Source organism: Gekko japonicus, unplaced genomic scaffold (assembly GCF_001447785.1).
Source record: "Gekko japonicus isolate JY-2015 unplaced genomic scaffold, Gekko_japonicus_V1.1 scaffold344, whole genome shotgun sequence".
Lineage (NCBI taxonomy): Eukaryota > Metazoa > Chordata > Lepidosauria > Squamata > Gekkonidae > Gekko > Gekko japonicus.
Window position 1 is genome coordinate 997,638 of NW_015174284.1, and position 15,472 is coordinate 1,013,109.

General features: G+C 44.3%; 1 protein-coding gene across 1 annotated transcript in view; it reads left to right on the forward strand.

Moving 5' to 3' along the window:
• The window catches only part of PTPRU (protein tyrosine phosphatase, receptor type U), a 563,689-nt gene that overhangs the window by 446,419 nt on the left and 101,798 nt on the right, over nucleotides 1-15,472 (forward strand). The window contains exons 16-17 of the mRNA XM_015423947.1: nucleotides 6,860-7,047; nucleotides 13,539-13,611. Of these exons, the coding sequence (XP_015279433.1) occupies nucleotides 6,860-7,047; nucleotides 13,539-13,611 (261 nt within the window). The remainder of the gene's footprint in view (nucleotides 1-6,859; nucleotides 7,048-13,538; nucleotides 13,612-15,472) is intronic.

A 15,472-nucleotide genomic window follows, 5' to 3' on the forward strand; every position in this document is an offset into this window, starting at 1 on the left:
CTCTGAATATAGGCATAGAAACCTATGCATCCCTTTCAAGCCTCAGTTCCATGTGCACTTTAGGCTTTCTGACACCTTCCCTACAGATTCGATTCTGCTTCTTGTACTCACCCTCAGTAATTTGACCCTCCTTCTATTTCCTGTACATTTCCCTTTTTAGTCTCAGCTCTTTAGAGAGTTCCTTGTTCAGCCACCTTGACTTCATTACCCATCTCCCACCTTTCTTTCTTACCGGAACAACTTGTGATTGTGCCTTAAGCACTTCATTTTCCAGCATCCCCCATCCTTCCTGTGCAGATTTCCCCCTCAGCATTTCCAGCCAATGGATCCTACCTAATATTTCTCTGAGTTTTTTAAAATCAGCTTTCCTGAAGTCCAGGATACAAGTCCTGATTTCACATCCTTCTCTATGTCAAATTCCAAGCTGACATGGTCACTATTCCCCAAGGATCCCACAATGTTCACTTCATCAACCAGTTCTTTCCTGTTAGTGAGGATTAAATCTAGGATAGCAGATCCTCTGGTTCCCACCTCCATCTTCTGAGAGATGAAGTTGTTCGCAAGACTCCACTTGACATCAAATCACAGCTCACTTATGGCAACCCCATAGGGTTTTCAAGGCAAGTGACGTTCAGAGGTGGTCTGTCATTGCCTGCCTCCACATCATGACCCCAGTGTTCCTTGGAGGTCTCCCATTCAGATACTAACCAGGGCCAACCCAGGCTAAGCTTTGGCTATCCAATTCAGGTGGTAACTCTTTACTACCTCTTTAGTGAGAGCACTTTGAGAGGCTACCCACTGGGTGGAGTGGGACCAAATAATGCTGCCCTGCCAAGATGGCAGAAGCTTCCTTGACTTTGGGGCTGTCTTCTTTCTCTACAATTGCCTTAACAGCCCTACCCCATGCAGGGAGAAGTTGAGATAATGCTGCTGAAGATGAGTGAACCATGTTGATATGAGTAATTCCACATGACTCCCATTATCCTGGAGAGCAGTACTTGATCTCATAGAGGAAATTGCATTAGTAAACATAGCCATTTGTTGTTGTTCAGTCACACAGTCGAGTCTGACTCTTTGCAACCCCATGGACCACATCACGCCAGGCCCTCCTGTCTTCCATCGTGCTCTAGAGTTTGCATAATTTCATGTTCGTTGCCTCGATAACACTGTCTAACCATCTCATCCTTTGCCGTTCCCTTCTTCTTTGACCTTCAATCTTTCCCAGCATCACGGTCTTCTCCAGTGAGTGCTCCCTTCTCATTTGGTGGCCAAAGTATTTAAGCTTCAGCTTCAGTATTTGGCCTTCCAGGGAACAATCAGGGTTGACATAGCCATTAGTTTTCTAAAAATACTCCATTAAAATGTTATTTAGTTAATCTTTTGGTGCTAGTGCTGGACAAAGCCCCGACTGGCTGGAATATATTTCATACTCTTCCCAAAGTGGTGGTTCTGATATTTCAGAGTTTTCCCTTCCATGAGCTCAATCCTATCCAAAAGATCACTGTAAGCAAGATGAGGGTGGTGGTGGAGAATTTGCTCCTGCAGCAGCACTCCAATTCCGCCCTCATGTTGCTCCTTGGGGTATCCCATCCCCCAGGAGCAGTATTTCAGGGGGCATTTGGGGCTGCTTTTTGGGAGAAGAGCAGAAGTTGTGCTTCCATGCATGGAATTTAGAAGGCATCCATTGACTTAAATGGATTTAGAAGGGCATAATTCTATTTAGGATTGTACTGTGCATGACTTGGTCTTGTCTTCAAAGTGCGACTGATGTGTTGAGAATTCGCCATTGTTTATTTTTTAAAAATCCCAAATTTTGTACAGGGTGCTTATTGTACCCAGTTTCTGCTGCTTTCAACATCTTTCCTTCATTTGTGTCTTTCCACTTCCTTAAGATTTTGAGATTACTGCACATGCATGTTTATAAAACACTGCAAAAGAGCAGCATTACATAAGAATATAAGAGACGCCAATGTTGGATCAGGCCAAAGGCCCATCCAGTCCAACACTCTGTGTCACACATTTGGCAGGAATACCAGGTGCCATCAGGAGGTCCACCAGTGGGGCCAGGACATTTGAAGCCCTCCCACTGTTGACCCCCCCAAGCACCAAGAAGACAGAGCATCACTTGCCCCAGAGCCCCTATCCATACCTTGTGGCTAATAGCCACTGATGGACCTCTGCTCCATATGCCTATCTAATTCCCTTTTGAAGCCGTCCATGCTTGTAGCCGCCACCACCTCCTGTGGCAGTGAATTCCATGTGTTAATCACTCTTTGGGTGAAGAAGTATTTCCTTTTATCTGTTCTAACCCGACCGCTCAGCAATTTCATGGAGTGCGCACGAGTTCTTGTATTGTGAGAAAGGGAGAAAAGTACTTCTGTCTCTACCTGCTCTATCCCATGCATAATGTTATAAACCTCAATCATGTCTCCCCTCAGTCGTCGTTTCTCCAAGCTAAAGATCCCTAAGCGCTTTAACCTTTCCTCATAGGGAAAGTGTTCAACCCTTTTATCATTCGAGTTGCCCTTCTCTGCACTTTTTCTAAAGCTATAATATCCTTTTTAAGGTGTGGTGACCAGAACTGCACACAGTATTCCAAATGAGGTCACACCATTGATTTATATAGGGGCATTATGATATTGGCTGATCTGTTTTCAATACCCTTCCTATTGAGGAAATTGGGGAAACTGGTTTCAAAGCTTCTGACATCATGCCAATTCTCCTGCTAAACCAGACCCTTTAAAATGGATTGAACACAAAGCCTGGCAAAGAAAGCCTCCGTGAAACCCGAAGACCGACCCACAGGGAGAAGTCCTGAGAACACAAGAGAAGCCAGGTGTGATCAAGCCAATGGCCATCCGGTCCAACATTCTGTTTCACACAGTGGCCAAAACCCAGGTGCCATCGGGAGGTCCACCAGTGGGGCCAGAACTCTGGAAGCCCTCCCCCTGTTGCCCCCCAAGCACCGAGAATACAAAGCATCACTGCCCCAGACATAAGAACATAAGGTAAGACATGTTGGATCAGGTCAGTGGCCCATCCAGTCCAACACTCTGAGTCACCCTGTGGCCAAAACCCAGGTACCATCAGCAGGGCCAGAAGTTCTCCAGAAGATCTCCCACTGTTGCCCTCCAAGCACCAACGATACAGAGCATCACTACCCCAGACCACTTCACTGCTTACTCCCATCTCCAAATCATTAATGAACAAGTTAAAAAGCAGTGGACCAAGTACTGATCCCTGCGGTACCCCACTGCTTACCACCCTCCACTGAGAAAATTGCCCACCTACACTCACTCTCTGTTTTCTATGAACTAGCCAGTTTTTGATCCATAAAAGGACTTGTCCTTCTATCCCATGATTTTTGAGCTTACTTAGGAGCCTTTGATGAGGAACTTTATCAAAAGCTTTCTGGAAGTCAAGGTAAATAATATCTATTGGATCCCCCTTGTCCACATGTTTGTTCACCCCCTCAAAGAACACTAACAGGTTAGTGAGACAAGATCTTCCCTTACAGAAACCGTGCTGAGTCTGCCTCAATAGGTTTTGTTCATCTATGTGCCTACTAATTCTTTCCTTAATAATGGTTTCCACCAATTTACCCGGTATCGACGTCAGACTGACTGGCCTGTAATTTCCCGGATCTCCTCTGGAACCCTTTTTAAAGATGGGAGTGACATTAGCTACCTTCCAATCCTCAGGAATGGAGGCAGATTTTAAGGAAAGATTACATATCTTTGTCAGGAGATCTACAAGTTCACATTTGAGTTCTTTCAGAACTCTCGGATGTATGCCATCTGGGCCTGGTGATTTTTCAGTTTTTAAGTTGTCTATCAGTTTTAGGACCTCCTCTCTCGTCACCTCAATCTGACTCAGGTCTTTCAACACCCCTCCTGAAATCAGTGGTTCTGGAGTGGGCAAGCACTTCTCATCTTCCACAGTGAAGACGGAGGCAAAAAATGCATTTAGCTTCTCAGCCATTTCCCTATCATCCTTCAATACTCCTTTTACCCCTTGGTCGTCCAAGGGCCCCACTGCCTCCCTGGCTGGTTTCCTGTTTCTAATGTATTTGAAGAAAGTTTTATTGTTGGTTTTTACGTTTTTTGCTATATGCTCCTCATATTCCCTTTTTGCCTGCCTGACCTCAGACTTGCATTTTATTTGCCATAGCCTGTGTTCCGTTTTATCAGCCTCACTGTGACTAGCTTTCCACTGCTTAAAGGAATTCTTTTTACTTTTTACAGCCTCCATTACTCTGTTTGTTAACCATGCAGGCTTTTTCCTATACCTTTTTGTGCCTTTCCTAACCTGCGGAATATATTTTTTTTGAGCTTCTAGAATCGTAGTTTTAAATAGTTTCCAAGCTTCCCCAATTGTTTTGACCCTTTCTACTTTTCCTTTCAGTTTCCTCCCCACATGTCCTCTCATATCAGAGAAGTTACCCCTTTTAAAGTTAAAAGTGGTTGTGTGAGTCTTTTTGGCCAATTCTCTATTTGTACAAATGTTGAACTCAACAACATTATGATCACTGTTCCCAAGCGGTGCAATCACTTTTACATCTCTCACCAGGTCTTGAGTGTTACTTAGGACCAAATCAAGGATCGCCTCTCCCCTGGTAGGTTCCGTGACCATCTGCTCCATAGCACAGTCATTTAGAGTGTCTAGAAACTCATTCTCTTTCTCTCGACTAGAACACATATTGACCCAATCAATGTGTGGGTAGTTAAAATCACCTATTATGACACAGCGTTTTTGTCTAGCTGCTATCTTTAATTCATTAATCATTTTATAATCCTCCTCTATCTTTTGATCTGGTGGGTGATGATAAACTCCCAGTGAAGTTTCCTTTTGGACCCTCTATTTCAACGCATAGAATTTCCAGAAGTGAATCCAATTCTCTTAGCCTCTCAATCTTTCTGGACTTTATACCCTCTTTGACATACAGAGCCACCCCACTTCCAACCCTTCCCCCCCTATCCTTCCGATATAATATATAACCGGGAATCACCGTATCCCACTGATTTTCCTCATCCCACCAAGTTTCTGAAATACCCACAATGTCTATTTTTCCCTCCAACACCAAGCACTCCAACTCCCCGATTTCACCTCGGACACTTCTAGCATTTATATAGAAATAGCTGTAATTTCCCATACAAGTTAAGCCTGCAACCTTCCTCTTGCTATCTCGAGACCTTGTCAGGCAGTCCATGTCACTAGCCATGGTCTCAGTGGACAATTTCAATCCACCTCCCTGCAAAAAAGCAACAGGCACCCCCTAATCTCTCTGAGATGAGCCAACCTGAACCAGAGACTTTTCATCTCCTGTCAGCATTGATATGATCTTGGATGCAGCTGCATCAAGATTTTTTTTACTAGAGTGCATGTATACGTTGGTATTATTAAAATCAGTCTTGAAGGAGATGCAACATTGCTTTTTTAAATAGTAGATTATGTGCATGTGTTTACCTGTAACATGGGAGGGGAGAGAGATTTGAAAGCTGCTGCATATGCTCAGGTCAATTTTAGAAGTTCTCCTAATTCATTCAGAATTAGAGGAGGTTGGAACACATTGCAAACCCAAGGACTGGAACAGGTAAAGTACTTCATCTTAAGCATGGATCCCGAACATGGTGCCCATGGGTGCTCAATGTGGTGCTCGCCAAATGTTTCTAGAAAGTGAGTGAGGCCAGGTGGGGCTTTTGCCCAGCAAGGCTTCTGAGCGGCCACTGTAGATGTGATTGGCTGTACAGATTTTTTAAAACATTACTTTTGCATCAGCTGCCACCACTGTGTGACTGAATGTTAGCTGCCGTGACCATTTTGTACTATCTCCACCTCTTTTGGCAACCATTCTGTGGCAACCGTTTTGTGGCTGTGCCCACCACACTGTGTCAGAAGTCCAAATGTGCCTGTAGGCTCCAAAAGGTTGGAGACCCCTGATCTAAAGCAATCTGCCTACCCTAGGCTCCTCCAGAGGAGTTAGTTTTTACAGTACTACATTGTAGCCCCTGCTGGGAGCAGCTGTTGGACAGCGTATGATAACAGAACACTGCAAACCAATTAGAGGGGATGAGTGAATTAGAAGAAACTCACCCTAGGAAGAGAAAGTGTCCACTCAGTTTCATTGTGTACATATTTATTTAGACGTGAATCCAGTGGTGCTCAATGAGTCTACCTTCCAGGCACCTGGGAAATGTTCAGAACAGGTGACAGAGTTTGAGTTTGACACCTAACTAGCTATTAAATGGAACGGCCAAGTCTGGAATTTAATTAACCCCAAACCACAGCACATTATTCCCACAGCTCCTCACTTTGTGTTTAATCCAGTTCAAATCAGCTTAGCTTGGGATGTTATTGTTTGTCATTTACAGAGCGTGCCAGGTTTTTCCCCCCAGCTCAAGGCTGCTTCACACTTTACATCCAATATACAGAAGCTGCTGGGAATAGCCACCAAAATGTGGCAGCTGGACAACAAAGAATGGCATGCTGTATGAATCTTTCCACCATGTGAAAAGTTTTCACACTGCTGTTTGAGGGAGATTTGCCAGCAACGTTGTAGAAATGTAGAGGAAGTGATCTGTATTCTCTCTTACTGCATTTTGCAGCAGTTATGTTTGGTGGCAGCTTTACAGCAGTTTTGCAGCAGTATAAGCTCCTTTTCAGGCAGCAGTCAACTACTGTCATGTCTCAAGGACTCAGGAGTGAACAACACATGTTTTCCTGTTTCTTTGATCAGTCCCACTCTACACTTTAGAAAGTCATGGTTAACAACAACTTTCAGTTGACTTGTTCTATTCTTTTATTTTCTCTCTTTATTTTAATCACTCTCCTGCTTTTCCTGTCTCATTATTCCCAGCAGACCAGCGCAGCAGTGTAGTCAATGAATCTAGCAGCTTGTTAGGGGGCTCACCACGGCGACAGTGTGGACGCAAAGGCTCCCCCTATCACACTGGACAGCTCCACCCTGCTGTCCGAGTAGCTGATCTTCTTCAGCACATCAACCAGATGAAGACTGCAGAAGGCTACGGATTCAAGCAGGAGTATGAGGTGAGAGCTTAGTTCTTAATCCCCTGTAATTGTTTTCTATGTCATGTGGTGAGTTTGTCATCTGTCATCCTGTATTCCATCCTATACCATATACTCACAGCAGGAACAGACAACAGAAGTGTGGTGTCCAGTTTAGGAACATATAAAGCTATCTTATGAAGTTGTCAAACCATTTGTACCTCTGTGCTTAATATTGCCTATTCCTATTGTTAGTGGCCCTCCAGGGCTTCAGGAGAGTGGGCTGCTATCTGAAGCTCCTTTAACCAGAGATGATAGAAAATCAACTTGGGACTTTGTGGAGGCAAAGTAGACATTCCTCTGCTGAGCCATGGTCCAATTGAGCTGTACTTTGACTGGTAGTTCTCTGGGATCTCCAGTAAAGATAGGTCTTTACTCAGTACTTGGTGTCCAAGATTCCAGGGGTTGAACAGGAGATCTTCTGCATGCAAAGATGGTGAATCCTCTATTGCTGAGCTCCTTCTCTTTCCCCAGCACACAACCTTCTCTTTCCCCAGTATATTGTTGCTACCAATTTTATTGTTTATTGTTTTAATTATTTTAATGTGATGATTGTAATGAGTCTTTGACTCGATTTGTTGTGATCCACCCTGAGCCCATTTTGGGGAGGGCAGAATAAAAATCCCAAAATAAATAAAATAAATACATAAACCCAGGGCTGTGTGATCAGTCCAGCACCCTGAGAATTTCAGAGATCCTGGAGAACCAGTGCCTATCAGAGTACACAATACTTAGCTAGGACAGTCAATGATCTGACTTGGTATTACAAGGTATGTCCATTCATACAGCCATCATTCTAGTGAATGACCCACTCAAGGCAGCTTATAGACTGCTTTGTGCGGTCCTACCTACTGGAAGACAAGACTCACTGAAAAAGATAATATTGCTAGGAAAAGTTGGAGGCAGTAGGAAAATAGGAAGATCCAACATGAGATGGATTGACTCAGCAAAGCCACGGTCTTCAGTTTGCAAGACCTGGTCAAGGCTGTTGACAACCGGATGTTTTGGCAGTCATTAATCCATAGGGTCACAATAAGTTGGAATCACTTTGACAGCATGCAAAACACACACACCTAACAGAATCCCTGTCTGGTAGCTGAGATGTTCCACTGGGTCACTTCTTCTTCTTCTCCTCCTCCTCATCATCATCCTCATCACCATGATCATTAAAATAATAATTATTAAAATTATTATTAAAATTATTTATTATTTTCCATTTGTATCCCGCCTTGCCAGGAGAACTGGTTCATGATGTTCTAAGTCTTGCAAAGGGGCTGCAAGGCAAGCCATGTTCTGAGATTCTTGTGCTGTGGCTTGGAGCCCAGGACAGGGGCTGAGCCTGAGAATTCACTGGGCGAGGCTTCTGCTTGTTCTGTCGAAAGGACATTGTGTCCCTGAGCCATTGCATCAGCTCTTCTCCCATATCAAAATTGACCAGTCACAGTGCCTTTGCTTTGTGCGGCTGTCATAACAATCCAGCTCAGTGTCCCACAGGACTGCCTATTGAAATCACCCCCCTCTCCCCACCCTGAAATTACTGTCTCGTCTTCCATTGTTTCTGATGTCTGAGCCTCTCTTCTCCAATATTATGAATTTGACAAACCTGGGTTAGTTACAATAATTAGGGCACCTTGAAAAGCTGTTGTACACGTTCCAAAAAAACAGGCATTTGAAAAGCACTTGGATATTAGGAACGAGGGAGAAAACATATCATTTTCTTCCACTTTCCCTCTTGTGTGCACTCTTAGCAGCGGGTGTTGCTGCTATTTCACACCGACTCTGCTCTGTGGAATAAAAAGGGAAAGAATGGATTGTAGAGAAGAAAAAAGAAAAGAATAAAAAAAAAACCAATTCGTAATCCAATGGAAAAATAAGACGTTTTTGGAAGCCTCTGATATATAGATGTAGAGGAATGAATCCATTTGAAAATGAGCCTTTTGTGAACTGTATTAATGTGTTTGTTTTGTTCACTTTGGTGATTTGTACTCCACCTTTCAGCTCCATTTGCGCACACCCCCAGGAGACTACTAAGAATTGTTTAAAAAATACAACATTAAATCTTCATTCAAACATCATCCTAACATAATTCACAGTATATAAGATAATAGGAAGTTGCAATTTGGTACTGAGTCTGTCAGATCTAAGGCCTTCTAGAACATGTATGTGTTTTCGCTGGAAGGTCTTGTTACTCTAAGTGCTTGTCAGGGTTTCTTGAGTTTGCTGGGGAATTAGCCAGGAAACCCAAACAATGCATGAGGGGGTAATTAAGCAGGATCTCCACCTATGTTTACGGGGATTTTTCCCTCAGTAGAACTCTCAAAATGAACCAGGCCGTGATTAATGAAACTGTTTTTATTAAAGAGAATTAAAGAATAAAATCAAAACTTATTAACTGAAAGCACTCTATGGCCCTGGTCACATGGGAGGTTTTGGCCCGGAAGAGGGACGGATCGGGGGCGCAGCAAACGGGCGTGAGCATACCGCAACATCTGGGAATCGGCGTGTACCCGTCCCCGATCCATCCCTTCAGGCCAGTAATGCGGATGAAAAAAGAACCTGCTAAAGAGCAGGACTTACCTGCAACGCCACAGCAAGCACAGCCGTCGGAGCGCCGGAGCGCCTGTCTTCAGGAGCAATCCAGGCTCCCGGCCGAACTGCTCATGCGCACACATGCGCAGTTCGGCTGCCTCGCTCTCCCTTCAGTGGCTTCCCCCCGGCATCTGATCGTGCCGGGGAGCAACTGTGCGGCGGCTCAGGGGATCTATGTGATCCCGCCGCCGCATGTCTCTTTTGGTGCGGCTCTAAAAAGCCACACTTTGGCCGTGCTTTCTCCCCCCCACCCCCCCGTGTGGCAGGGGCCTATGAACACACATACAAGTTCAGAAAATAAAGGTGGTAGCATATGGAGACAAAGAAGGGAACTTATTCTGTGGGACTATATTTACCTTTCCAAGGAACAAAGATCCAAGAAGGAGGATGAAAAAAAAAAACACCATCGTCTCATTCCAAGCAGGGTACCCAACTTTTGCATTGGGGGTTTAAGTTAGTGGACATCCAGATACAGACACATATTACCAAACAAAGTGTGTCTGGTTATATCCCTTGGAGCATGACGTGATTGCTCCTAGAACAATGCTGTGATGGTGTGAATGAAACAATGTTGTCTGAACCAGGAAGATTCATAACTTTCCTGGGAATTGCAACATTTATGTGAAATGTCTATTGTGTTTGGTGACCTCTAATTGCCAGGACAAGATAACTATTACACAAAGAATTATGGGATTAAAATGGTTTTACTAGGTTTTTACTAAGGATGGCCAGTTAGGGAAAGGTCAGGCAAGGTAGGGAGTTGGTTAGATTTACTGTCCTTTTTGAGAAATCAGTCTTTGACATTGATGGATTTAAAGAGGGAACTGCCAAAAACCACACCTTTGCACCTTTAGGATCAGTTTTTCAGACAGGCCTCTGGTCAATATTCGATGACACACATTCTGTTTGATTATAGGATCTATTTTGATCTCTTATTTGCAGACCAGGGATGAGTCTTGAATGAGTGACCCTGTGAGATGCTAAGAGAGAGAAGATTGCTTGTGTCACCTGTTTATAGGCACTAAGCTCATCCTTCCAAGTGAGGAGGGGGTTGAGGCCTACCAGTCTGCAACTACAGATTTACCTCTTGAGAGAAGGTGTGCACCAGACTAGGGGAGCAAGCAAAAAACCAAACCAACACCGGTGCCCATCAGTTTCACTGTGAACAATACAGTGAGGCCTGACCCATTGATCTCAGGGTCTGAGCAGGTTGATATGGGAGAAGCTGGTCCTATATAAGGAAAACCGAGATAGCTCAAAGTGCTTTCCATTGTCTTGTCAAAGAGGTAGTTCCATGGTGAGTAAAATACGGCTGCTCCCCTGAGGAAGTAGAACAGATCTCGGTGATCCACTCCCAATCCCTATACTAACTGAGCCCAGAGTAATCAAAGGAACACCTCCTCCCAGATCTGTGGAACTGTCTCCCTCCCTCCCTAAGATTGTCACCCTGCCATTCTACCCCTGGTGGTGGCTAACAAATTAAAACATAAACATTAAAATATTATCTTAAAAGCAATTAAGACAAACACATCATTAAAACAAGTTTAAACCAAAGTTTAAGATAAGTACAAAAGGTAAAAACAACAGGTACAACATTGGGGAGGAAGGAAGGATCGGTTGGGGAGTGCCAAGCAAAACAAAAAAGTCTTCGCTTGCTGGCAGAAGATGACAACAGAAGGGGACAGGAGAATCTCCCTGGGGACTGGGTTCTAGAGTTTTGGTGACACTGCTGAGAAGGTCCTTTCCTGGGTTGCCAGCCACCTAATCTCAGAAGGTGGGCACTGGAAGCAGGACCTCTGAAGATGGCCACAGTAGTTGGGTAGGTCCATAAGGGAGTAGGTGGTCTTTCAGATATGTGGGTCCCAAACCATATAAGGCTTTGAAGGTCACAACCAACACCTTGAATTGTGCCCAGAAACAAACTGGAAACCAATGCAGATGAGCCAAGACTGGAGTGATGTAGTCCCTATGACCCACTCCAGTCAACATCTTGATTGCAGCATTCTGCACCATTAGAAGGATTTTAAGATTTTTTCAAGGGCATACCATATAGAACACATTGCAGTAATCTAATCTAGATTAAGGGCATGCAATCACAGTGGCCAGATCTTTCCTGCCTTGGAAAGACAGCAGCTGGCTGACCAAGCAAAGCTGGTAAAAGACCTTCCTGGCCACACAGCTGCCCCCACCTATCCAGCAGTAGGCCCAGGTCCAAGAGCACCCCCAGAGTACAGACCTGTTCCTTTGAGGGGAGCGCAACCCCATCCAGAATGGGTGGTACCTTAAATCCTGGGTCAGACATTCTGCTCACCAATAGTACTTAGCCCGGATCCACTCCAAAACTATCTCCAGGCACTGGTGCAGGGTTTAGAGTCTCATGTACCTCCCTCAAATTGCCTAATTCAAGAACTAAACCAAATACTTTCTGTTTCCCCAAGCCTTTTGCTGGAACTGCCTAAAATATGGCCTGCTATTTATGACTGTGTAGAATAGTTTTTAATTTTAAATGAGATTGCAGTAATTCTAGATCAGAAGCATTCTAGCATGGGGAATGGGCTACGATTGTCAACACATCTAAAAGTGGTATATCAGTGAAATATAATATATAAGTGGTATATAAGTGAAACAAATTCATCTGTTTCAAATGAGAAATTTCTGTGCTACAAACATAATGTTCTTATTCCCAAAGCTGCAGGTGTAGCAGAAAGCTTCATAAAAGAAATATACTGCATTTTACTTCACTTATAAACCACCCAAAGAACTAATTTTGGTTAAAAGATGCAGGAGAGAAGTGATCAAAATAAATAAGCAATGAACAGTTGTTCCCAAAGTCCCAAACAGAGACATCACTATGTATTATGAAGTCCTCAGCAGTACCTTTTCCATCTGTTCTTTGCCAAGGAATTCCTTCAGATTTGAACCGATTCTCTGGGGACTGGTCGATCCTCTCCCTTGTTGAAAGGGTTTCCTAGCCCCCGCGTATGTGGTGGGAAAGTCTTATTGATAAACACCTTTTGCCTTTTTAGTCTTCAACCAATCTAGTGCATGTCTTTACCAACTTTCCTCTAGGATCATGTGGGCTAGAACTTGCTTTTGATAATGTAATCATAGTCTCCACTTAGCAAGATTCAAGTCCAGTGGCACCTTAAAGACTGCACGATTTTCATGGTGTAAGCTTTTGAGAGTCAAAGTTCCTTCCATCAGATATGAAGGGAGTTTTTACTCTTTAAAACTTGAATCTTGAAAATTTTGTTGGTCTTTAAGGTGTTACTGGACTCAGATATTGTTCTTGTACTGCAGACCAACGCTGCTAGTCACCTGAAACAATCTACCTTAATAACAGATCCTACAGATGCCAGATGTAAAAACTGATCAGCAAGCCTCAATATAGGTGTTGCATTCTTGACTGTCTGCGTATACTTCCATGTATTGTTTCTTCTTTTTTGGTATTTTGTGTGTGTGTGTGTAAGTAACAGCTGACTTCTGGCAACCCCTAGTGGGGCTTGGAGGCAAGGGACTTTCAGAGAGGTGGCTTGCTATTGCCTGCCTCTGCATCACAGCCCTGGTATTTGGAGGTCTCCCATCCAATACTTGCCAGGGTTGGCCCTGCTTAGCTTCCAAGATCTGACAAGATCGGGCTTGCCTGGGCTATCCAGGTCAGGGCTATTGTTTCTTCTTACGTAGCAACCTTCCTGTCTTCCCAAAGGATGATTGTCCTTCCTATAATGGATAATTCAGTGGGAACAGGGTACATCTATAAGTGCCCTGAGAAAGTACTAGCCCCTAAAGCAGTGCTGGGTATCCGTGCTTTCAAAGTGGGATTTGGTGTTTGTTCATTCCCCAAAGTGTTCTGTGTGTAGATAATAGACTTCTGTTTCTCCTAGAGTTTCTTTGAAGGCTGGGATGCTTCAAAGAAGAAAGACAAGACCAAAGGGAGACAGGATCACTTGCCAACCTGTAAGTGTCTGAGACGAAAGCTTTTGGAAAAACAAAGAAAAATCAATTCCTTCCTTTCATTTCTGGGCATCAGAATGCCTCAAAACTCTGCTGTGCCTGAAAAAAAAATACACTTGAGTTTTGTTTTGCTAACATCTTAGGCTGTCGAAGCCATGGAAGATGGATTTGACTCTAGTTTTGGTTCCGTTTGCAAAAGCAATAATTTTATTATGCCCCCATCTCGCTGCTAGGGAATTCCTCAGAGTTGGTTGGTGTGTCGCCCTTTGCATATGGGTTGCATTTCTATCAGGTGTACATGCTGTTGACAAAGCTGAATGGCTTACCGCAGGAGATTGTGTGTATCAGCATGAAAGTATGGAGCCCTTGACATTTTCAGAGAAAGAGTCATGCAATGGCTCCAGTTTCAGTTTTTACACATCACAGAATTTGAGCTCCTACATTAAAGTCAGTTCTGAGACAGTGAATTGCGTGAGAGAGGTTGCCCTATGTCAGGACCCCAACCCTTTTCAACCTGCAGGCATCTTTGCAATTCTGACACAGTGTGGTGGGCACAGCAGCAAAATGGCTGCCATAAAAAGTCTGCCACAAAATTCAGGGCCAGCCACAAAATGGCTGCCACAGCTTACCTTTAATCACACAGTGAAGGTCCTTTTGCTGTGGCTGCAGCTGCTTCCATAGCAGTGCTTTGTAAAGATCTGCACAGCCAGTCAGAAAGCCTGTTAGGCGAGAGTCCCACCCGGCCCCGCTTTCTAAAAACACTTAGCAGGCTCCAGGAAAGGTATTGGTGATCACCGTGGCACCAAAGGGGACCACACTGGGGACTCCTGCCTTACATGTTGAACATTCAAAGTGAGACAGAGCATTTAAAGAGGGGTAAGAAGCGCAGAAGTAAACGTAAAGGTTTCCCTTGCTCGAAAGCCAGTCAAATACCACTCTAGGGGGCGGTGCTCATCTCCGTTTCCAAGCCGAAGAGCCAGCGCTGTCCAAAGATGGTCATGTGGCCAGCCTGACTAAATGCTGAGGTGCATGGAACAGAAAGGGGGTGTCAAAATAGACATTGTGGGAATGGAGCCCCTCAAGAAAAGTATAGGGGCAAACTGGGGGTCTGCAGCAGGAAGGGGAAATTGATAGAAATTACACCTTTCCTTTTGTTCGTGGAAAATTTAGTCTAGATCCAACCCCAAATGTTGTGTTGTACTCTTGAAAGGAAGAGTCTTGCGAGAATTCATACATGGCTTGCTCTGCTATGTTCAAGAAGCCGTGGGGGATATAGTTGTAAGGAGGATTATCTTCTCCAGCTCCTAAACACTGGTAGCACTTGGGTAAAGGGCAAGGTGCCAGGTGGGCATCTGGCTCATAACAGGCAGGACACCCACCCCAAATCTGCCACAGGAGGCAACCTGCCATTATAAAACCAGCCCTACTGTGGGTTTTTCACAACCTCCACAATGGCAGTCTGATTTAGAGGATTGTCTGAATAGAGTCTCTTTGAGACCCAGTGTGGTGTAGCGGATGGAGTGCAGGACTAGGATCTGGGAAACCCAGGTTTGAATCCCCACACTGCCGTGGCGTCTTAATGGATGACCTTGGGCCAGTTGTGCACTCTCAGCCAAACCCACCTCTCAAGGCTGGTATGAGGATAAAATGGAGGAGGGAGATTGATAAGGAAAGCCACTGTGGGTCCCCATTGGTGAGAGAGATGGGGCATAAATATCTAAATAAACAAAATAAAAATTCCTTTTCTTCTCTGAGCCCTGATCCAGTAAAGGTAGAGTCTGAGGTCTGATTTACTTTACCAGTCATTAAATATCTGCAGTAAGAGCTCTGTGGGTTTAGCTCCCTCTTCCATTATTTTATTAAC